This window comes from Aethina tumida, chromosome 2 (assembly GCF_024364675.1).
Source record: "Aethina tumida isolate Nest 87 chromosome 2, icAetTumi1.1, whole genome shotgun sequence".
NCBI lineage: Eukaryota > Metazoa > Arthropoda > Insecta > Coleoptera > Nitidulidae > Aethina > Aethina tumida.
The window spans coordinates 1,479,861-1,502,935 of NC_065436.1; the positions used below are offsets into that span (position 1 = coordinate 1,479,861).

General features: G+C 33.3%; 1 protein-coding gene across 8 annotated transcripts in view; it reads left to right on the plus strand.

Moving 5' to 3' along the window:
- LOC109607528 (protein phosphatase 1 regulatory subunit 12A-like) overlaps positions 1–22,259 on the plus strand; it is a 31,801-nt gene extending 9,542 nt beyond the window's left edge. Inside the window, exons 4-20 of one of the 8 annotated variants that reach the window (XM_049963450.1) lie at positions 20–164; positions 218–440; positions 529–612; positions 1,897–2,076; positions 2,131–2,197; positions 2,834–2,959; positions 3,406–3,525; positions 3,589–3,714; positions 3,903–4,071; positions 5,183–5,374; positions 7,421–7,595; positions 7,807–7,928; positions 7,986–8,054; positions 18,924–19,115; positions 19,289–19,375; positions 20,144–20,242; positions 21,026–22,259. In XM_049963450.1, the coding sequence (XP_049819407.1) occupies positions 20–164; positions 218–440; positions 529–612; positions 1,897–2,076; positions 2,131–2,197; positions 2,834–2,959; positions 3,406–3,525; positions 3,589–3,714; positions 3,903–4,071; positions 5,183–5,374; positions 7,421–7,595; positions 7,807–7,928; positions 7,986–8,054; positions 18,924–19,115; positions 19,289–19,375; positions 20,144–20,242 (2,176 nt within the window). In that variant the 3' untranslated portion in view covers positions 21,026–22,259. The remainder of the gene's footprint in view (positions 1–19; positions 165–217; positions 441–528; positions 613–1,896; positions 2,077–2,130; positions 2,198–2,833; positions 2,960–3,405; positions 3,526–3,588; positions 3,715–3,902; positions 4,072–5,182; positions 5,375–7,420; positions 7,596–7,806; positions 7,929–7,985; positions 8,055–18,923; positions 19,116–19,288; positions 19,376–20,143; positions 20,243–21,025) is intronic. The other 7 variants (XM_049963451.1, XM_049963457.1, XM_049963454.1 and 4 more) reach the window with 7 other exon arrangements.
- The last annotated feature ends 816 nt before the right edge of the window (positions 22,260–23,075 follow it).

The following is a 23,075-nucleotide window of genomic DNA, read 5'->3' on the forward strand; positions in this document are numbered from 1 at the left end:
ACTAACGTTCTTCCCGTAGGATTCTGCTCCAGTGCGGTGCGGACGTGGACGCACAGGACGTGGACGGATGGACGGCGATGCACGCGGCCGCCCACTGGGGCCAAGAGGAGGCGTGCCAGCTGCTGGCCGAGGGACTGGCCGACCTGGACGCCAAAAATTTCGTCGTAAGTTCCAACCTCCGTGTCCCCCAACTGTTTTAATTGTCTCCTCCGAACAGGGACAGACGCCGTTCGACGTGTCGGACACGGACATGTTCCGCTTCCTCGAGGAGCTGAAGAAGAAGCAGAACGCGGACGAGGTGATGAACAGGCGGCAGGCCAAGAAGCGGGCCGAGACCCGCGCCTCCGACGCCGAAACGCCGACCAAGCTCAAGAAGGTGGAGGTGGAGATCACCGGCGCCGACGATTCCGCTCCAATCAAGAAGAATGACGAGAACGTCGGTAAGTGTCGCGTTTTCACGGCGTTTGTTTTGTACACACAAAAAAAAAATTTGTTGTTTTCCCTCATGCCGACCGATTATTAATTAAGAAATGGACGTGACAAGCGAAAGTGAGTCGGAATCGGAAACGGAGACTAGCAGCTCGGAATCAGAGTCGAGCAGTAGTGAAGATGGTAATTGTGCAATTCTATATGTTTACAGTATCGTTTGTTAATCATTCTAATTACTAAAAGCATACAACAAATATTGACTTACTTCGCTGGTTTACAAATTTCAATTTTGTAGCTGTTTTATGCACACCAAGTTATTGTAAGACCCTCAATTTATTATTAAGTATAATATAAAACTGGACCAATTTATTGTCTAATTTTTAATCAACCAATAAGTTGTTAGAAGATAGAATAAGCCCACAGGCCTATTTATTGTTCAATTTTAAGATTTTCAATTTGTTTCTCTTTCTTTGTTTCTAAATACAGAAATTGACCAATTTATTGTCCAATTTTTAATCAACCATTAAGTTGCTAGAAGATAAATTAAGCCCACAGGCCTATTTATTGTTCAATTTTAAAATTTTCAATTTATTATTAGGTCTAATACAGAATTTGCCCAATTTATTGTCCAATTTTTAATGAACCAATAAGTTGCTAGAAGATAGAACAAGCCCAATGACCAATTTATTGCCCAATTTTTAATCAACCAGAAAGTTGCTGAAATATAGAACCAACACACAGGCCAATTTATTGTCCAATTTTCAGATTTTATTACCAGGTCTAATACAGAAATTGTCCAATTTATTGGTAATACACCAATTGATGTCAATAAATTGATGTGTGTAAAATAGCTGTTATAAATAATATACTGTCATAGATTCAGTAGTAAATTTGAATGCTCATCTTTTCTTATTTCTGCCATAAAATCTTCTTGTTTAATCCCATCTTGGTCTGATATGACTGATGTTTGTAATTGTGTAAACTATCTAGAAATTAGTCCAAATAAGAAAGAAATGAGTGTTTTAATAGAAGAAGTTACACTGTAAACCAGCATTATCAACTAATTAGTATATCTCTGGAAAAACACTGACGTTCCCGTAAAAGTTGAACAAAATAACAAATATTTAAAACGCACTGATGTTTATAACAGATTACTGCATGAATTGTAAACACTAACCATGTGTACATCGTAAAAATACCTTCAACAATTCCCGGATATTTAATGACGCATTTTAAAATGAAATTTTCAATCAAAAAACTTATTAGAATTGTACCTTAATGTTATGTGTCAGTGAACTCATAACATCTTTGTTATTAATGTTTTTAAAGCATCGAGCATGATTTTTATGATTGTCGAATTTTCAGGTTTACCCGTCGATTAATTTAATAATAAATAATTGCACCACAAGTACTCACAAAAAATAAATGTTGTTGTTTCAAAATTTTGATAAAACAAATGATTTTCAGAGAAAAAGAACGGCGTGAACGTTTTAACCGACACGGTACACAACAACGTGGACACCATAACCAGACTGCCGCCCACAGGCCAAAAACAAATCGTGGAGAACAACGCCGAGGAGACGCCGGCTTGGAGGAAAGGTCTGAACAAAAACAAACCGGAAAGTCCCACCAAAACTGCCAGTTTCGGTAAGTCTGCGCCTTTTACATTCCCCTTTTTGTTTAATCAAAATTTCGGTGCAGTTGTGAAAAACAACGGCGACACAGACGAAGTGACGCTGAGGAGGAGCAACAGTCTGGGCGAGGAGAAGTAAGTGTGATTGTTGATTTACTACCGATTAACACTATTTTCTTCATTTAACTACTTCTTCGCAAAATGAAGGCATTAATAACGACATCTGGCGAACATTAACTACTTGGTTTACTAATTGTTTTCGCTGCGGCTTAATTAATTAGGTATTAATTCATTCATTATTGCCAAGAGGGGTGACTTTTTTAATAGTTCCGATTTTTATTCTTTTTATTATTAGTTTGTACTACTTGTAGGTTGGGTAGAGTTTGGAATTGGCTGGTTTTTCTATTATTATTATTATTTTTGTTTTTTGTTTTATTACACAAGAATTTTGGGCACATTAGAGTTCTCCAGTTTTACGTAGGGTTTAATAAAAATGAATATAAGAATAAAAGGGATATAATTAAAATTATTATTTAACATAAATTAACAGTATGAAGCATGTTTAAGAAGAAGAACACCAATTTTTAATTAATATATACCTTTCTTAAACATATTTCATACCATAAATGGGGAAATTTTATGTATTATCCTGTTCTGTTATCGTTAAAAAAATTAGAGACACACGCACACCACCGTTTATATAAGTAGTATGAACTGATTAATCGGAATCAGCATTCTCTAACGCATCTCACAGCAGGCTTGTATGTTTAGGTCCTATACGAGAAATAAGACGCTGCATGAACGCATTCAGGCATATAAAAATAAAAGCGATATCATTCCTTATTCCAAACGACCTAACTCCGACACTATCCTTATTTTTAAACCAAAGGTCGACAGGTATGCATGTTAACCATTTTATTTATTATTATTATTATTATTATAAATCAGGGGTGTGAGGGCTGAGATAATATTTTATAAGTTCTCACACCCTTTCAAGTTTTTTTAATAAGGAGTTGTGATTTAATCTTAAATTAAATATAATGGATTAAATCAGAATTCTACATTAATATTAATTAATGCATGGTAGTGAATTAATCAGAGCATTTTTTAAAAATATTTGGGTTTAATTACTAATAGAGGTTACTCATTAATCATTTTACTACTAACAAGTCGTATTTAATTTCTTTTTATTAAATACCAGAAAAACTAATTTACGTTTTTAATATGGACCAAAAACTTAAATTATTTTTTGAGGTACCCAAAACTTTAAGTGTTTGTTGGCATGACCTTGGCGAATTTATTTTTATTGCAAAACTTTAACTCGACCGTTATTTTCTAAACAGTAAGGAAGAGAAATCGGACTCCCAGAACTCCGTGAGCACCACAACCAGTACAACGTCGACGCCGAGCAAAACGTCGCCAGCTTCTAGTCCAGTACCTGCCGCAGCCCAGACTCTCAGAAGGTAAGTCCGTCAATTAAGTTGGTCCCCCCCCCCTGATAATAACGTGTCTGTGACGAACGTCAGCGGCTTGAAACTGCCGATCGGCAAAGAGGCCACGCCCTCCACCCCGACGACGACAACGTCGACCACGCCCACCACGCCGACAACGCCCGGCGGCACCCGATTGCAGATGTTCAAGAACTTCTTCAAGTACGGTTTTTGCGCACTGTTTTTTTGGTTCCTTTGTTTTTGCAGTGTGGTTTTTTATTATGTACATATTTTTTTTAAGGAAACTAAAGTGTGTGGCTTTGTTTTGTCACCGTTTAACTCAACCTGTACAGCAACTTAGTATTACTGTTAGTGATTGGGAGTGGTTTTGATTGATTTTTTGGGTTTAGGTCGTTCGTGCCACCGGTGAGAGATGAGGAGAGCGAGACGCAGAGGAAGGCCCATGCGAAACGCGTACGCGAAACGAGGCGGTCTACACAGGGCGTCACGCTGGAGGAGATCAAGTCGGCCGAGCAGTACGTCAAGAAGAGCCAGACGAACAACAACAAAACAGACACAGTAAGATACCGTTTTCTCGGCTGTTTTATTTGTATCCTGTCCGTTTTCGTTTTTCTACACGACTGAGATCCAGTCTGGTCGAGAGGGAGGCGCAGGAAACATTGCCATTTGTTGTTAGGGTATATCCGGACGTGTTACCATTTTATTGTTAGTTTAGATTTGTTGGGCTTTATTTCCAGGTTGAACTACTTAAAACTTGGGCACTTATTTTTTATTTAAATTCATGTAATGTGGAAGTATCAAGTTTTGAGTAGTTTGGATAGGTTTAGTTCACTTCAACTTGGTTCGTCAATGCAAGTAATTACAGTAACTAATAATGTTTATAGTATGAGCTTCTCTGACAGTAAAATATATGCCAAAAACAATGTAAAAAAGTAATAATTGTATCGATCTTATGGGACTCAAAATGTCCTTAAATAAGCTCTCTGTAATATTAAATAATCAAATGATTTTATTTGGTCCATTTCCTGTAACTAACTGTCTGAAGGTGAGAAAATATGGAATAGAAGACAAAGAAGTAACTACTTACTTATTTAATTAATCATAGTCACTTAATTATCACAGAGGTTCTATAATGGTGTAAAATGTTGGTGTATCTTCCTTCTACCATTTAAAATAAAACCAGATCAAATTCTCATGAGTAGTACAGTTTTTACAAACCAATATGTCCATCCATGTCTTCCAATTTGGCTTTCTAGTGTATAAGGATTAACTTTACAAAACTATTAATATTTTCGATTTCTCAACAAATTTTAAATATTTTATTACGTATTTTTTACTGTTATGAGAGGCTTAATTATTACCTTCATAATTAATTATATAAACACGCTTTAAGAGTGTATGATTTATTTACAACCAAAGGTAGAATTGGAATTAAAGGGTATTTAAGACTGCTTTTGTCGAGAGCACAAGTCACACAATGCAACAACAACAACAGTATTAATTAAATAATTGGTTGAAACAATTGTTTGTGAGTTGTGGTCCCTGCACACCTGATAGATACGTAAATTAGTTTAATTAACGCGCCGATCGACGATGATCAGTCGGATCACTCGCACACGCGCACATCGACTAATCACCACAATTATGTATGTACGTGTGCACTAAACAGTCGTCGGGCCCGAACGGCGACGCGAACGGCGGCGGATCGACGCAGACGGTGACCGCGACGATCACGACGGCCGCACCCACCGTACCGACGACGAGGGACAGCGCGGACGAGGCGGCTGCCGCCGCGGCGGCCGCCGCCACCCACGAGCGTCGGCCCTCGTGGCGGCTGCGCGTCGACAACGGCACCTGCAAAGTGAGTACGATCGTTACGTGTTGCGCACGCGTGGTTTTGTGACTGTGTTTTCATTTGTCGATGGTACCGTGTCTTGCTTGCCACCACTAACGATGTGTGTAACTGTTGCACTTGGGGCTGGCGTTGTGATGTTTGTGTGGGGGTTTCTCAATTAAATCCTCTATAAAATTTATTCAAAAATTATATAAATAATTAAAATTTTCTATCTAAATCTCCTCAAATAATCATAATTTAGGGTCCTTAAATAGTCTTTCTTAATGAATTATATTACCCAACAAAACTCATTCATTTTTTTAATGTTTCTTATGTTTTATCTTGTACAAAATGAAGGAAATCATTAAAAATATATAAATTATAATAACTTCAGCTTATATATAGTAATTAAATGTAATAGAAACTTATATGGGAGAGTATTAACCACAAAATGACCATTTATATAAAGGGTCCAGTTGATAAAACCTCACCCACAATTGATTGAGTCACACATTTGTACTAAAATTAATATTTAATTGCACATCATTGTCTTCTGTGCCACTTAACATTTGAGTTTAGTTATTGCTTGTGACGAAACTTTATCCTCGTTGTTCGGTGGTAAGCGTCCCGAGTCGTTTCCCTGGGGGTGAGTTTCCGGGGTCTGTGTATGTACGGCACTAATCCACACGTCAGACAATCACCTAACCATTCCGACCATCTTAACAGGATGTCCGTGTCCACATAATCAGACGACGTGTCACGGATTAATTGCTCCCGATTAGTTTAGTTTTTTCTTTATTTTCAGATATGCCCTATCCTAATGGTTTTGCTTCTAAGCTTGTATTTTGTGTGCCACCCTATACAGCATATACTATCTCTTCTCGTCCTTCTACTTATCTGTTACTGTAAACGTTTGATATATTAGTTAATTTGTTTTTAGTGTTTGTATATTTAATTAATATATATATTTATTATTTACCCAGTATTAGTATAAGTACGCTTTTTTACTTATTATTATTATTAATCAGTATTTGTTGCCAAATTTATACATAAATAAAACTTCTATTTATACAATTAATTAATAATTAATAAAACTATATCAATAACAATGGTTTCTGTTGTATTTAGATGTTGTTGTCCTAACAAGATTAATATCTATTATTACTAAAAACATATATGGGCACAATCCATATAAGAAATGTACAATAGATTTCCAGTGACCTGCGACGCAGTATTTTTTAGTAAGTCTATTCTTCAATGGATGTCTCTACTGGTACTAAGTAAGCACTGTTTTTTCCTTTGCTTTTTTGGAAAAATTTATGGTCTCACGGTCTTATTTTAAGTCTACAAGTCATGTTTGTTGAGTTGGTCAATGTTAAAAATAAGTTAACTTATATTTAAGTCACTTTTCATGTGATGTCTTAATGTTTCTTTATTAATACAAGAAAGTTTGATTATTTAAATAAACACCATTTGTTTTATATTTGCTTTATTTAATTTAATTATTAATTTTAGTTAAAGGATCACATGAAATATTCGGAAAAATTTATGTCTTTGTCGTGTTTGGTCTTAATTTATTCTAATATTCCTTTGTATAATACAAGAAAGTTTGATTATTTAATATTTACTTTATTTAATTTGATTATAAATCATATTTAAAACATGTGAATAATCTAAATAAACATTTAAACATAAAATGGAAACTTGAAAAAATATATTTAAGTATTTCTTTGTCATATTTTGTCTCGTAAATTTGTATTTACTTTTACTTTATTTTATTATATTATATAATTCAAATAATCAAACTATTTATATATTGTATTTACTTGATTTGATTTAGTGACTAAAATACTTACCTTTTAAAAAAATTAATCTCTTATCATTTTAACAATTTATCTTGACGAAAGTAACATTTTTAGTTAACCTTATTATAATTATTCGCAGGTTTTCCTCGTAAAACATAACGAATCTTGTACGGAATGGCCATAATTACGATTTATTTGCCGAGTATTCATCTTTAAAACTAGAATAATTTAAATTAAGACAGTGATTTTTATTGTGATGTGCTTTCAGTTCAAGCTGGAGGACGCCACAAAGCCGGCGGAACCCCCGAGCACGCCCTCATTCGTGAGACGTGCTGCCGCCGCCACGGGGGGCGGCGGCCAACGGCCTACGTCGGCGCCAGTCGAAACGGCCGACGCCACCGTCACGTTGCCGCTGCGCAGACCGAAGAGCCTAGAAGAGAAAGGTGAGAGGAACCGGTGCTAACAATCTGTAAATGAATCCTGTATTAATTATTTGATTGGAAATAAAACTGTCTCGCTGTGGACTTACTTTGTTGACTTAACTTTATGGTTGGCAATAAACATTTGATGTCACTTACGAATTTAATTGCTTTTAACTAACTTAACAAGCGAGGTAAAAGTGTGTAATTTCTGTTTTTACCACGTGTGTTCCAGATCAGGACAAAGAAAACGACGTGCGAAACGCTCAAGCCACTCTGGCCACCCAGGCGGCCATCCAGCGAAGGAGGCGACCGAAACGACGGTCCACCGGAGTTGTAAACTTCGACAATGTGGATGTAAGTTGTTGATTTTATGCTCTGTCGCTTTGTTTAACTATGGGTGTTTGTTTCAAGGACTGCGACCAAGACAAAGAGTCCTCCGGAGCTGGCGACTATGATGATCTCAAGATCAACCACCAAGAGGTGAGTACTGGTCAATGTAATTTGTGGGCTTGTTTAGGAATGCTATAAAAATGTGTATTAAATATGGTCTAAGACTATTATTTGTTTCATCATCATATTTGAGTGGTTATTATTATTAAAATCTGTTACTACCAACAGAAAAATGTATAAATCCATTAAAAAATCCTTTTTTTATCTTCATTAATAATTTACAGCACAAAATTATATTATTTTTGATAAAATAATATCAAAAATTTTAATTTTGAAGTTAACACTAAAAAGTTTTTTGAAAAATAAAACAACAAACAGTTTTTAAATCATATTTAAGTGGTGGACTTATTAGAATTGTTCCTGTCAAGAGAAAAATGTATAAATTCATTAAAAAATCCTTTAAAACATGTTCATTCTTTATTAATAATTTATACCACAAAATTATATTATTTTTGATAAATTAATATCAAAAATTTTAATTTTGAAGTAAACACTAAAAAGTTTTTTAATAAAGTAAAACTACAAACAATTTTTAAATCATATTTGAGTATGTTCCTGTCAACAAAAAAATATATAAATTCATTAAAAAATCCTTCAAAATATTCTTTTTCTTTATAAATTATGATTAATTTAATTTTATTATTTATTATAATTAAAAAATCCATAAAATATTCAATAATTATTAAGTATGACAAATATTTTTTAATAAAATACAAAATAAGCTGTTTTTAAGTCCTCCTTAACCAGAAAACTTATGTTATTATTAATATTAATTTGTTCTTTAACAATAAATAATAATACTTATCAGAAATGGTGGATGAAAATGTGTGAAATGCGAATAACTGAACACAAAACTGCGTAGTTGAACGCACAATCGTCGCTGAAATACTGAACTGAAGGACGATTTCATATATGACAAACGTTATGCTAATTCGTTTATTAATTTAGATAACAGATCAAGATCGTCTTCGTCGATGCGTTGGCGTCGTCTCATTAAAAATAAATTGGGCATGCACCGAATTTAGTAGCGCCCCGTGATTCATTGTTTGAAAATTTGTCGTTTTGTACCTTTCAGGATACTAAGACGTTTAAGTTGAGTATAAAATATTTTTAGCCATTGTCATGTTGTTGATGTGTTTTGTGTTGGTGTTTTGGCACATTTCCGCTTAGTTAATTCATCGTTTTTGTTCGACCAAAAATGAAAAATAATCCGTCGGTTAAATGGATAAGTAATAGAGAAATCACGCATTTGGAAAACTGCCACGTGCGTCCGCAAATTCTAATTAAACGATCGATTTTCATTAACTTACACCGACCAAAAATAGAATTTGGTTTTCAGGGAAATGTTAGTGAAGCAACAACAGCGGTTTTTTGAATCAAAAACTGTTGCATTTGTTGTGTTTACTATTAAAGAACAGCTGACTGATATTATTGCAGGTGGTGTTTTTCACTTTTGTAAAAGGTTCTTGAAAAATTTGTAACGGACAAGGACGAAATTGCAGGCACTGATCCAATGGCATTCGTCACTGTTGCTTTTTAGTATTGTTTCGGGAGATGAATCACTGAAAAGCATTTTTCAAATGTTTTGCAATGTTATTTGAGTCCAGACAGAGAGGCTTTAATTTATATTTATGAATTTCCTCTCGAATCTTTTGAGTACTTTATTTACAAGGTGAAGTGGAGAATATTTTTGTAAATTGACCTCTGTAAAAGTCAAAATCTTAATAAGCTTCAACATGTGTAAACTTGAGACAACAATGTCTGTAAAAAGAGAAATTTAAAGTGTATATTTATGTCATTTTTAATAGGTAAATGTAGATTCACACATTTTTCAAATTTGTCATAAAATTACTCTCAAATGTTTTGTGATATTGACAGATTTTACAGGATGAAATGAAGAATGTCTTTTGAAATTTGACCTCTATAAAAGTCATAATCTTAACAAGCTTCAACATGTGAAAACTTGAGACAACAATGTCAGTAAAAAGAGAAATTTAAAGCATATATTTATGTCATTTTTAATAGGAGAATGTAGATTCAGACATTTTCCAAACTTGTCACAAAATTATTCTCAAATATTTTGTGATATTGACTGATTTTACAGGATGAAATGAAGAATGTCTTTTGAAAATTGGCCTCTATAAAAGTCATAATCTTAATAAGCTTCGACATGTGAAAACTTGAGACAACAATGTCTGTAAAAAGAGAAATTTAAAGTGTATATTTATGTCATTTTTAATAGGAGAATGTAGATTCAGACATTTTCCAAACTTGTCACAAAATTACTCTCAAATGTTTCGTGATATTGACGGATTTTACAGGATGAAATGAAGAATGTCTTTTGAAAATTGGCCTCTATAAAAGTCATAATCTTAATAAGCTTCGACATGTGAAAACTTGAGACAACAATGTCTGTAAGAAGGGAAATTTAAAGCATATATTTATGTCATTTTTAATAGGAGAATGTAGATTCAGACATTTTCCAAACTTGTCACAAAATTATTCTCAAATATTTTGTGATATTGACTGATTTTACAGGATGAAATGAAGAATGTCTTTTGAAAATTGGCCTCTATAAAAGTCATAATCTTAATAAGCTTCGACATGTGAAAACTTGAGACAACAATGTCTGTAAAAAGAGAAATTTAAAGTGTATATTTATGTCATTTTTAATAGGAGAATGTAGATTCAGACATTTTCCAAACTTGTCACAAAATTACTCTCAAATGTTTCGTGATATTGACGGATTTTACAGGATGAAATGAAGAATGTCTTTTGAAAATTGGCCTCTATAAAAGTCATAATCTTAATAAGCTTCGACATGTGAAAACTTGAGACAACAATGTCTGTAAGAAGGGAAATTTAAAGCATATATTTATGTCATTTTTAATAGGAGAATGTAGATTCAGACATTTTCCACACTTGTCACAAAATTACTCTCAAATGTTTCGTGATATTGACAGATTTTACAGGATGAAATGAAGAATGTCTTTTGAAAATTGGCCTCTATAAAAGTCATAATCTTAATAAGCTTCGACATGTGAAAACTTGAGACAACAATGTCTGTAAGAAGGGAAATTTAAAGCATATATTTATGTCATTTTTAATAGGAGAATGTAGATTCAGACATTTTCCAAACTTGACACAAAATTACTCTCAAATGTTTCGTGATATTGACAGATTTTACAGGATGAAATGAAGAATGTCTTTTGAAAATTGGCCTCTATAAAAGTCATAATCTTAATAAGCTTCGACATGTTAAAACTTGAAACAACAATGTCTGTAAAAAGAGAAATTTAAATTGTATATTTATGTCATTTTTAAGAGGAAAATGTAGATTCAGACATTTTCCAAACTTGTCATAAAATTACTCTCAAATGTTTAGTGATATTGGCGGATTTTACAGGATGAAATGAAGAATGTCTTTTGAAAATTGACCTCTATAAAAGCCATAATCTTAATAAGCTTCAATATGTGAAAACTTGAGACAACAATGTCTGTAAAAACGAAAATTTAATCAATCGTTTGTGATGTTGATGTGTTTACAACACGTAATAAAAATCATTTTTATGAAAATTGAGTTACTATCCTAATAAATTAACGAACTCCAACGTGGGAAAACATATGAAAATAAAATGTGTCAGAAACACACTCCATCATTTCTGTTTATTTACCGAGAACGACGATGTAAATGACCAGCGGTTCGAACTGCGTGTGGGAGTCCACAATTTTATTTGACCAATTTTGCAGGTGAAAAAATACTAAGAAAATTCTACGTATTTATGTAGTTCAGTAAAATTACTACTGCACAAATAAACAGAAACTAAGTGAAACCAAAAATACACGGAAAATAGATGTTTACACGCTTGTAAGAAAATTCCAGTCGATTCTAAATCAATTAAGTGCCACCATGAATTAATCAAATGGATGTGATGCTGTTAACAGCACCGAATGTTTTGTTTATACGTTTGCAATGTGATGCACACACATTCTATTAGCATTTTACTCGAGCAAATACGTTTATTAATTAATTATAGAAGCAGATGTGTTGCAAGACAAATTGTCGCGACCATTAATAAAAATAAAGGCGTCTCAGACTTATAAACCAAATATTATCTTTGAGGTTTACATACAATATGGATTAAAACGTTTTACGACGTTGTCAATGGCGTTCTAACGAAACACAATAACCCAAATACGTCGGATGCCGTAAATTGTGCGTCGAGACGCGTTTGGAAAACGGTCGTCTGTCTATTTTTGGACGGGTTGGAAATTGTGCATGTGCACGCGACCGTTTTCGTTTTCGCGGACGACGACGATCGATGGTGGTGTGACGGTGATGGGCTGTAAAAGGTGCGAATTCAATGTCACCGGTTTTTATTTAGGAAAGTGACATCAATAACGGACGCACTAATCGAATTGATTGTTGACAAGATACTGTGTAAATTTACTGTGGCGTATTACTTTACAAATTGTCTTGTCATTACTTTATATCTTAATGGAACTGGCTGAAGAATGTCTTTTGAAAATTGACCTCTATCGGAGTCATGAACTTAATAAGCTCCAACAGATAACAATGCCTGTAAAAAGAGAGTATATTTATGTCAATTTTTAATAGGAAAATGTAGATTTAGATATTTTTCAAACTTGTCATTAAGCCATTCCTAAATGTTTTGTGATATTGACGGATTTTACAGGATGAAATGAAGAATGTCTTTTGAAAATTGACCTCTATAAAAGTCATAATCTTAATAAGCTTCAACATGTGAAAACTTGAGACAACAAAGTCTTTAAAAAAGAAATTTAAAGTGTATATTAATGTCATTTTTAAGAGGAAAATGTAGATTCAGACATTTTCCAAACTTGTCATAAAATTACTCTCAAATGTTTTGTTATATTGACTGAAATAAAGAATGTCTTTTGAAATTTGACCTCTATAAAAGTCATAATCTTAATAAGCTTCAACGTGTGAAAACTTGAGACAACAATGTCTGTAAAAAGAGAAATTTAAAGTATATATTTATGTTATTTTAAGAGGAAAATGTAGATTCAGACATTTTCCAAACTTGTCATAAAATTACTATCAAATGTTTCGTGATATTGATAGATTTTACAGGATGAAATGAAGAATGTCTTTTGAAAATTGACTCTATAAAAGTCATAATCTTAATAAGCTTCAACAAGTGAAAACTTGAGACAACAATGTCTGTAAAAAGAGAAATTTAAAGTATATATTTATGTCATTTTAAGAGGAAAATGTAGATTCAGACATTTTCCAAACTTGTCATAAAACTACTCTCAAATTATTTGTGTTATTGACGGATTTAGAGGATGAAATGAAGAATGTCTTTTGAAAATTGACCTCTGTAAAAATCATAATCTTAATAACTTTCAATATGTGAAAACTTGAGACAACAATGTGGGTAAAAAGAAAAATTTTGAATGTAAATATAAATTAATTAAGAGAAGAAAATGGTTGTTTAGACTTTTTGAAATATATGACAAAACCATTTGATTCTTATGTTTAAATTGTGGTTTCATTTGTATAAAAAACAAACGCCCAAACCAGAATGTTGAACAACAGTTTTTGTTGTGAAAATAACTCATCTAATTTTGAAACAATAAATCTGACATTTTCATCCTAGTATCAATTAAATTTTGGTGTTTAATAAAATTAACAATGACAAATGTAATAATGCAACGCAGTCAGATTTTATTTTTAGTAAATTCGTTTAACTAGTCCGTCTGTAATTGAGTTTAATTTTAGACACCATTATGTTGTGTTTCCACATTTCGTCAACTTAAAAGTTTCGTTCTTGTTTAATTTAATAAATATGTCACATTGGACTTCGTCTTGCGAAATGGCCCATGAAGTTTTCCTCGTAACTCCGACCAATATTTAACCATCGACCCGAATCAGTTTTTAAGAACTAAGGAACCAGGTGCTTGGTCTGGCCACTTAGTGTGGCAATCGGCCAGGCTGTAGTTTTTCCTGCCAATGTCGTTTTTCATTCAACGAAGGCTTTTCTGGTGTTGTACTTGGTGGACAAGCGACTTTTTTCTATACTACAACGTGTTGGCGCGTGGGACGGGTGTATTTTTGTACATTTCGGGCACGGCAGTTCATCACAACAGTGCCAGGTACTATTGGAAATAGACGCTGGTGACGTAGGCGTGTTCACAAATGGACCACGGACACTTTTCTGGCGGGGAATGAATAAATTTGATTTATTTTAACTGTATTCGTACACTCAGTGATCACTGTTTTTTTATACTATATTCTTGCCCATATTTTTCTTGAATTGAGATGGACATAAATATAGTAACTTTAATTTTTAAAGGGTTTTTTGATGGTTAAATCTGTGTTATTTAATTTAACATTAACACTTTGTATAATATCCTTTTTGTTTTATACTATATTTTAATAAATTTCTATAATTTTGGCCACTACTATAAATGTAAAACTCCATTTTTTGTAGAATGCATATGTCTGTTCTCCTTCTTTTTCATTGAAACAGCAATATTAGAATATTATATAGGTCAGTTTGGTCAATAAGAAGAGTTAGAAGAATATCTTCTCCAAATAACTCTCAGTCTAATTTTCGTTGAGTTTTGGTCTGCTGTTTAGGGTCATTGAGAGGAGAGACTCATTGATCTGTCTTGGAATTAATTTAATGATCTAATTGAGGCTGAAGGTCTTCTAAATTCTGTGGAGGGATGGCTGAATTTCAAAGTCTTCTGTCTGTGATGTCCCACATCTATTCATGACAATAAATTTATATCAGAATGTTTAAAAACTGGTCTTCTAAAGGTCCTACGAAAAGGAGCAAATGGGTCCTTCAGTTTCCTAAGTTAATCGTTGGAAATTAGAAGACACACTTTCCATAAAAAGGTCGATTTTGTGTTTCACCTTCTGAATCAAGTGACTTTATTTCATTAGACTTTTGAAAGCATTCCTATCTCTTCCAATATGAGAGAAAGCACAAACTAAAGGCAATGAAAAATGTCTTATAGTTCAGTTTTTGTGTTACAGCCCATATTTTTAATATGTTTTAATGAATTCCTATAATTTTGGCCACTATTATAAATGCAAAACTCCATTTTTCTAAAATACATATGTCCATCCTCCTTCTTTTTCATTGAAACAGCAATATTAGAATATTATGTAGGTCAGTTTAATCGGTAAGAAGTGTTAGAAGTAAATACAGCTTTGGTAAATCTTCTACAAATAACTCTCAATCTAATATTCGTTCAGTTTTGATCTCAGACTCATTGATCTGCCTTGGCATTGATTTAATGATCTAATTGAAGCTAAAGGTCTCCTAAATTCTGAGGAGGGATGTCTAAATTTCAAAGTCTTCTGCTTGTGATGTCCCACATCAGTTTATGACAACAAATTTACATCAGATTTTTTGATTATCCGCTTCAAAAGTGGCTCTACTGCTCATGGAAAGAAGCCTTCTTTCTGTAAACCACTTCTCCAGCAGCAGACTTTCGTCCTCCAGCAATTCACCCTCCATTAAACTTAATTAGATGTCTAAAATTTTCACTCTCTAGTACTAAAGACATTGAAAATGAATGAAAGAATCCCCTGAAGACAACAAAAGGAAAAAGATTACCAATTACTTGTAGAAAAATATCATTTTTTGTCTTGATGTGGATGAGTGTAGACATCAAATTTTGTTGAGATGTTTTGCTTTCTATGTCTCTGAGTATATGTGTGCTTCCAACGCAAATTTCTAATATATTGGAAAGGAAAAACCGGTGTGTCATTCCAACCTTCGGACGCCCGCCCCCACGAACTGCATCCCTGCACTTGAACGGCGCACCATCAAATCGAACGAAACAAACGAAGAGCAGAGAAGAAAAAAAAACACGTATAAATAGGCGCGTGACTCGCGTGTGCGCGTGTTCCCCAGCCGAACTTCTGGTCGGCATTTCGCTTATTTACCGCGTTTTCACGCAGTTTTAAATAGAACGTTCCCGGTGTCGTTCCGCCTGCGTTTTACATAACTGTGGCGGCCCCGCGTGTCTGTCGGTGCCATGTCGTTCAGGAGTAAACAGCCGGTGGTGCCGTCGAGGCACAGGTCCACGTCGGCGGTGAGGACCTCCACCTCCGGGTACAACAGGCCGAGGAGTCTCGGGTTTTTTGGTACCAACAGCTACAGCTCCCCGTACTCGACGCCGTCCAGCTACTCGGGCTACAACTCCACCTACACCTCCAACTATCAGAGCCCGTACTTCCCGAACGGTTACAGAGGGTCGTCGGGCTACGCCAGCCTGACTATTCCGGCTAAGTCGTTGGTGAACAGTTACTCGGCAAGCAAGTCGTACGAGAACCCTTACAAGGGCGAGAATGGGGGTCACAGGTCGAGGAGGGACAGCTCGAGGTCGCTCGGCGGTCACTACCAGACCAGGGACAGGTCGGTGTCGAGGTCGAGGAATTCGTTGGCCAGCAGCGGGATGGGGTCGCGGTCGTTGAGTCTCACATCGTTGAATTCCGAGGGATACGTTGTAAGCATCCTTCTAAATATCACATTCATAACGGTGACGACGTCTCATGTAATTTAGGTGTATTTGCGTCTGCATTATCATAAATGACAATAATAATGTTTGCCATTAGTTTCGTGACGGTGTGTTTGTTTATTCGATTCGAATTGGCGTGACACCGTCCAAATTAATTGGAGGTGAGATCACACTTATCGTCTGGGACAATTTGCCAAAGTATTTTTTGTTTGACCATCCCCAATTTCGCCTGAGTTACACTATTTATCTACGTCGTTGATTAATTAACTAAGTACATAACAACTGGCACACCTTTACCTTGAAAAAAATTTGCCCTAGTAATAAAATGTTTGGTTTTTTTTTCAAGAACTTGTGCTAATTTTAGTTTTTATCACAATGTATCTAATCGACTTTTTTTAAATTTAACAATATAAAAGCCCTAATTAGTATTTTATGTTAATTTTAGAGCAATTTGGACATAATATCTTTAATATATTTTTAGTTTTTGATACAATTTTATTAATTAAACAGCATTAAATTTGTTAACACGTAGAACACATCTAATAATGAAGAAAATCAACATAAAACTTTGTTCTTAGCCACTCAAATTTGAATTTTAAAAATTATAATATACAATAAACTTGTTTTCATAATGATACAGTAACATATATTATGGGGGATTCCCCTTTTATTTTAGCTCTATTTTCTACGCCCCTGAACATTTTTAAAAACTATTAAACTTTTCATATTCTTTGCACAATTTAGAAAAAAAAGTCTCCTTGATTAATTTTGATTAACACAGTCGTTTTTGAAATATTTTCAGTTTTAATATTTATTTTAATTTTCTGAACTTTAAAACTGAAATATCTCAAAAACGGCTTTGTTAATTAAAATTAATCAAGAGCGCCTTTTTTTCTAAATTACGCAAAGAATATGACAAGTTTAATAGTTTTTAAAAATGTTCAGGGGCTTATAAAATAGAACGAAAGGAAAAAGGACTAAAAATCAGTTTTTTGAAAAAAATACTTCTACTAAAGTAATAAAATATATTTTTTAAATAATTTAAATAATAATATTTTTAAGCAGTGCTTCATTTTTATAATTGTTCTATAAAAAGACTTCAATTTATTTAATACCCAAAATAAAAACATACTCTAAAAACAGATAATTGAATAAAATTTCAATTTAGTGAAGTATTCAATAAATTACGGGCAAAAAACTTCAAAATGAAGACTAAAAATCAGTTTTTTTGGAAAAAATATTACTACTACTAAACTAATAAAATATATTTTTTTAATAACAGATATATTTTTAAACAAAAAAAATTGTATAAAACATTTGGTATAAAATGTTTCATTTTTATAATTTTTTTATAGAAAGACCCTTCAGTTTAGTGGAATTTTCAATAAATTGCAGATAAAAAGCTTTAAAAGGAAGACTAAAAATGAATTTTTTGGACAAAAATACATTTTATAATAAATTTTCTGATTTTACATTCAAGAGAAAATAATATTTAAAAATGTTGGAACCAAATATTTTTATTGATTGGTGTTGGACATTCCATATATATAATATAAAAATATTAAAAGGTGTTTATTTAATCTTATGTGACTTTGGAAGGGGAGGTAATTTATTGGTCAATAATTTTTGATTACATAAAAATAAAATATTAAAATATACGTAAAATTTTATTGATGACTAACGTTGTACATAAATTAACAGCCCACCCACAATAGCATGTAAAACACTGAATTACAATAAAAATATACAATTTGGATAATATAAAGGTAGTTAATTAAAGTTTTCTTATAAATAATTATGCAATATAATCAAACACAATAGACTTTTTATGTAGTCAGATAAAAAGCGATTTTAAAAGTCTGGAAACTTTGTTTCCACATCTCCCTTTTATAAAATATAAATTATCCTCGAGTTAACCGCAAACATCTGTGATTCAAATAACAATTGCTGTCATTTATTGCATATAGTAACAATTTGGCTTTTACAAGTTTCATCCTATTTTATATATTTAATTGTTTTATAGAAAAACTCACTTCAATTTTCTACACATACATATTGGGGCTAGTTATAATTATTTTTTACAAAACTCTTATGTTACCTCGAATATTATCAAAAATAGTCTTTACCCTCAGTCCATTATAAAATGTATAAAAGCCCAGAGCTAAACAAACCAGGGATTAAATTTTGGTAAGTGGAAGATTCGTCCTTTGGCTCCACAGCCAAACACGAGCCAGCCAAATTGATTTACCATCTAAATTCTAAATAAATATAACCAGTTCTACAATGTATCATACATAATTATACCACCTAAATTTAAACGTGTGTTATATAATAATATTATTAAATGATAATTATTTTTTATTATATTTTTAGAGTGGCGTAGAGAGGAACAGCAGATCGCGCACCGGCAGCAACAGCGACATCCGCAACGAGAATGGAGAGATAGACTACAAGAAACTGTACGAGCAACAGCTGGCCGAGAACGACCGTCTCAAGGACAAGCTGAAGAAGTCCGAGGAGGAGTTGCGCGAGACCAAACAGACACTGGAGAAAATCAACCTCGTCGTAAGTATCCACCGGCTTCAAGCTTTCAACCACTCAAACTCGTTCCCAAGGCCCCATAGTTCAGAATTCCGTGCGGTCTCCGTGGTTTAATTTCTCTGTGATTAGGTCTTAGAAACATTTAGTTTAGTAATTTGATTAGAAGCACAAAATGAATCGTGTTTGTTGTTCGACAGACCAGTAAAAACTCTCTGTCGGAACTGGAGAAGCGGGAACGGCGAGCGATGGAACGGAAACTGAGCGAAATGGAGGAGGAACTGAAGGTAAGCGTCCCACCGGTTCTTTTCCAAAAAAAAAACTCCTCCACTTAAGTATTTTCTACTATTATTTCTTTTGTTTACTCTTCCGACTTTGTTCTGCACCGACTCACTGACACACCGGTTTTTGAGTTTACTTTGCCCCCTCACTCAGTTTCTTTTACAGTTTTTGGTTTTTGGAATGCCTGTTGATATCTGAAAGTCAAAGAATTGCACAGTGCGTTTTTTGTGTTGGATTTTGCCCTTATTTTTGAACGAATTGTGACTATATTTTTAGTTAAGTAAAGACATGATGGTGGAAAGCAAATCACACGTTCACAACTTCTTTGTTATACCCAGTGACTTACTAAATAGAACACATGGATTGGAGTGGCATGAAGAACCACATCTTTGAGATGTGACTGGATTGAGGGCACCTTCAGTGACATTTTTCGGGATTCTGGAACCCCCTTTGGACCCTTTCAATTCCTTTATCATCAGTTGATGATTGTAGAACAACATGGAGGAGAGGCTTCAGCTTTTCCTCTATAAATTTTAATGTTAAATAGAGGTAGCCTAGAATGAGCTACCTCAGGATTCCCTGTGGGCCCAAAATCAATGAAACTGGCCACTGGATCTGTGTGTTCTACGGTCTAAGTCATTGGTAGCCTTCACTGGCCAAATTTCCACCATCAAACGGCAACGCAGGATAAAAATCAATAGAACAAAATTTAAAATTCTCACGGCGTCTGCACCAAAAGAGATTTTAAAATCGGACCGCATATTGTGTTTTAGCAATTGCAAAAATTGAAGGCCGACAACGAGCGATTAAAGGCCGATAATCGATCGCTCACACGTGTCATCAACAAACTTACCAACTCTGCGAAAAAATAGGTAACCATGTTTAACGCAGCCTTCTCCGTTGTTTTATTTTTATTTAGTTTTATTATTAATTTTGTCATTTATCGAATTTTTTGCGCATCATCATTTTTGTCCGAGTTTTGTTTGTGTTTTTAATTTAGTTTAGGTTGTTGATGATGGACTTGTCGTTGTTAAGACTTTAACCAGCTTTTTTCTTCACACATCTTAATCGAGTTGGTTTTGTTTGCTGTTTAATACACTAATTATATAAATGTTTACTTGTTGCACTGTTTCAAACCATCGAAACACAATTTATGACCATCCAGAGCCTTAATTATAACTAGTGAAGTAATTGTGTTTCTTTATAATTTGTACCAGTGTATTTAGTTGCTTTAGTATATTGGTCACGCGCTTGAAACATGTCCAATTTGAAGACTGTGTCTGTTGTCTATCTACTATTCAAGTTTTCGTAAACAAAGTGGTAACTAAGTGCAATTATTTGACTTGGTTTTGTTTATTTAATACTTCTGTTTACCCCCCTTTATTTAATCACCATCACTATGCATACCTTAGTGAGAGCATCATAGAATTTATTTATATATTGTTGTTTTAGTTTACTGTAGATGTAGCTATTTACTACCCTACCAAACCACCCACACTCCCTCCACCCACATACACACACACACACACGTACAAATTGTAGACTGTAGCAAAATACAAAAAAGCTTTTTGTACTGTCGCCCTTCGTTTTTGCTTTATGTATTCGACGCCTCAAGTTATAATTAAAACGTAGTGTAATATTGAATGATGTTTCAGCACCTGGAGACACTGAAGTCTGAAAACCAGAGGCTGAAGGACGAGAACGGAGCGCTGATAAGAGTCATCAGTAAACTGTCGAAGTGAATGTTTTAAGTTCAGTTAGTTAAGTTTTAATTTGATGTACGCCGAGAGAGGAAGCGTTTATTTATTTATTTATCGAACATTGAAAAAGCACTTTGTTGTAACCAAGTATTACTGTTAGTTTCTTTTTTTTATTTATTTAACATGTGCATCAGTTGTTAGTAATTTATATGTTTACTTGTGCATATGATTGTGTCCATTTATTACAGATTTAAGTAAGGAAAATGTCAGTCTGTCTCTCTGTGTTAATTGGACAATATGAAGTTTATTGACTGTGTGATATATTTGCTCCTTGTGTTTAATTTTACTATTAATTAATAATAAATAATCCGTTTGTTCAACTTGATAGTTTTTAAAATAGTTTATATGATAAAAAGACACCAACGTAACCAGTTCTACAATACAAATCAAACTATATACATATACTGCATACATGTCAATTTTTGAATGATATTTTTTGTAAAAATTTTATTGTATTATACAATTGTATCTAATTATAGTATATTTGTGAATAACTTGTCATATTAACAATAATTGTGATTTTAATGTATCTAAATTTTTTATTTGTAAGACCTCCACAGCCTTATTAATAGTAAAATTGTTTAGTTGACTTTTATGAATTTTTAATCTAGTCCAAAAAACCCATTTGCGACTTATTAACTAAATTTCTTTTAAAATAACTTTTGTTGTATACAACACAAAAGTGTATAAAGGTGCTGATTAATACGAATATAACCCTTGTTATAACCTTTATCTATTTTTTAATTAAAATTATATGCATCATTTTGATCTTTCTCAACTTTAATTGGACGTAAAGTCATCGATTAGTTACTTAATTTAAATTGACGAAGCGTAATAACGTGTTAAATAAATGCATATGTGATAAAGGTTAATAAAAAAACTGTTAATAAATTCTATTTATTTTATATTTGTTTATAAATAAAAAGTCTTGTATATATTACGTTCAAATGCAGTTTAATGTTGTTTCATCGAACTTGTGCCTTGCTTTCCATTATATATATATAAATATGTTATTTTGTAGTTTTTGTGTAATTTATTCCTTGTATTTATTGTTTTTAGAAGCTCCAAATCCTTGTGTATAGTCATTTTATAGCTGATTCTATAATAAAATATTACGTGTAATTTTTCATTGTGTCTTATTCATTTGTAAATAACACTGTGTGATTAAAATAGCTCCTGAAAATAAAACATAAAAATATAGTGTCAATATTTTCATTAATTACTTAATGAATTTGAATTCAATATCTCTTCCCACGCATAACCACGAAAAACCTACAGCGGCATCTACACATCTGATATTCAACTAATTAAATAAGAAAATATTAAAACTTGAAAAAGTAAGGTGAAACCATCTAGTTCAATTAGGCCCAACCTTGCATTAAAATATTACAGATTCATGTGGTATCTTTCTTGTTAATTGCGCCCCTAACACATAGATGTCGCCACTGCAAATCGTACATTAATCTGTAAAATTTAATTGCCGGGTTGGGCATAACTGAACTAGATGGCGCCACCTTACTTTTTTCACTTTGGTAATTTTGTTATATAGTTAGTTAATCACCTGACGTGTAGATGCCGCCACTGTATCATGTAATGCTGTTTTATAATGTATGAAATCATAATTTGAAAAAGTAAGGTGGCGCCATCTAGTTCAATTAGGCCCAACCTTGCATTAAAAAATTACAGATTTTTGTGGTACGCTACTTGTTAGTTGAGCCCCTAATATATAGATGTCGCCACTGCATATCGTACATTAATCTGTAAAATTTAATTGCCGGGTTGGGCATAACTGAACTAGATGGCGCCACCTTATTTTTTTCACTTTTAAATTCTTGTCAATTAATTGGTTAATCACCTTATGCGTAGAGGTCGCCACTGTATCATGTAATGCTGTCTTATAAAATATTAATTTTTAATTTAATTATAATTTATAGCAAAAAATGGA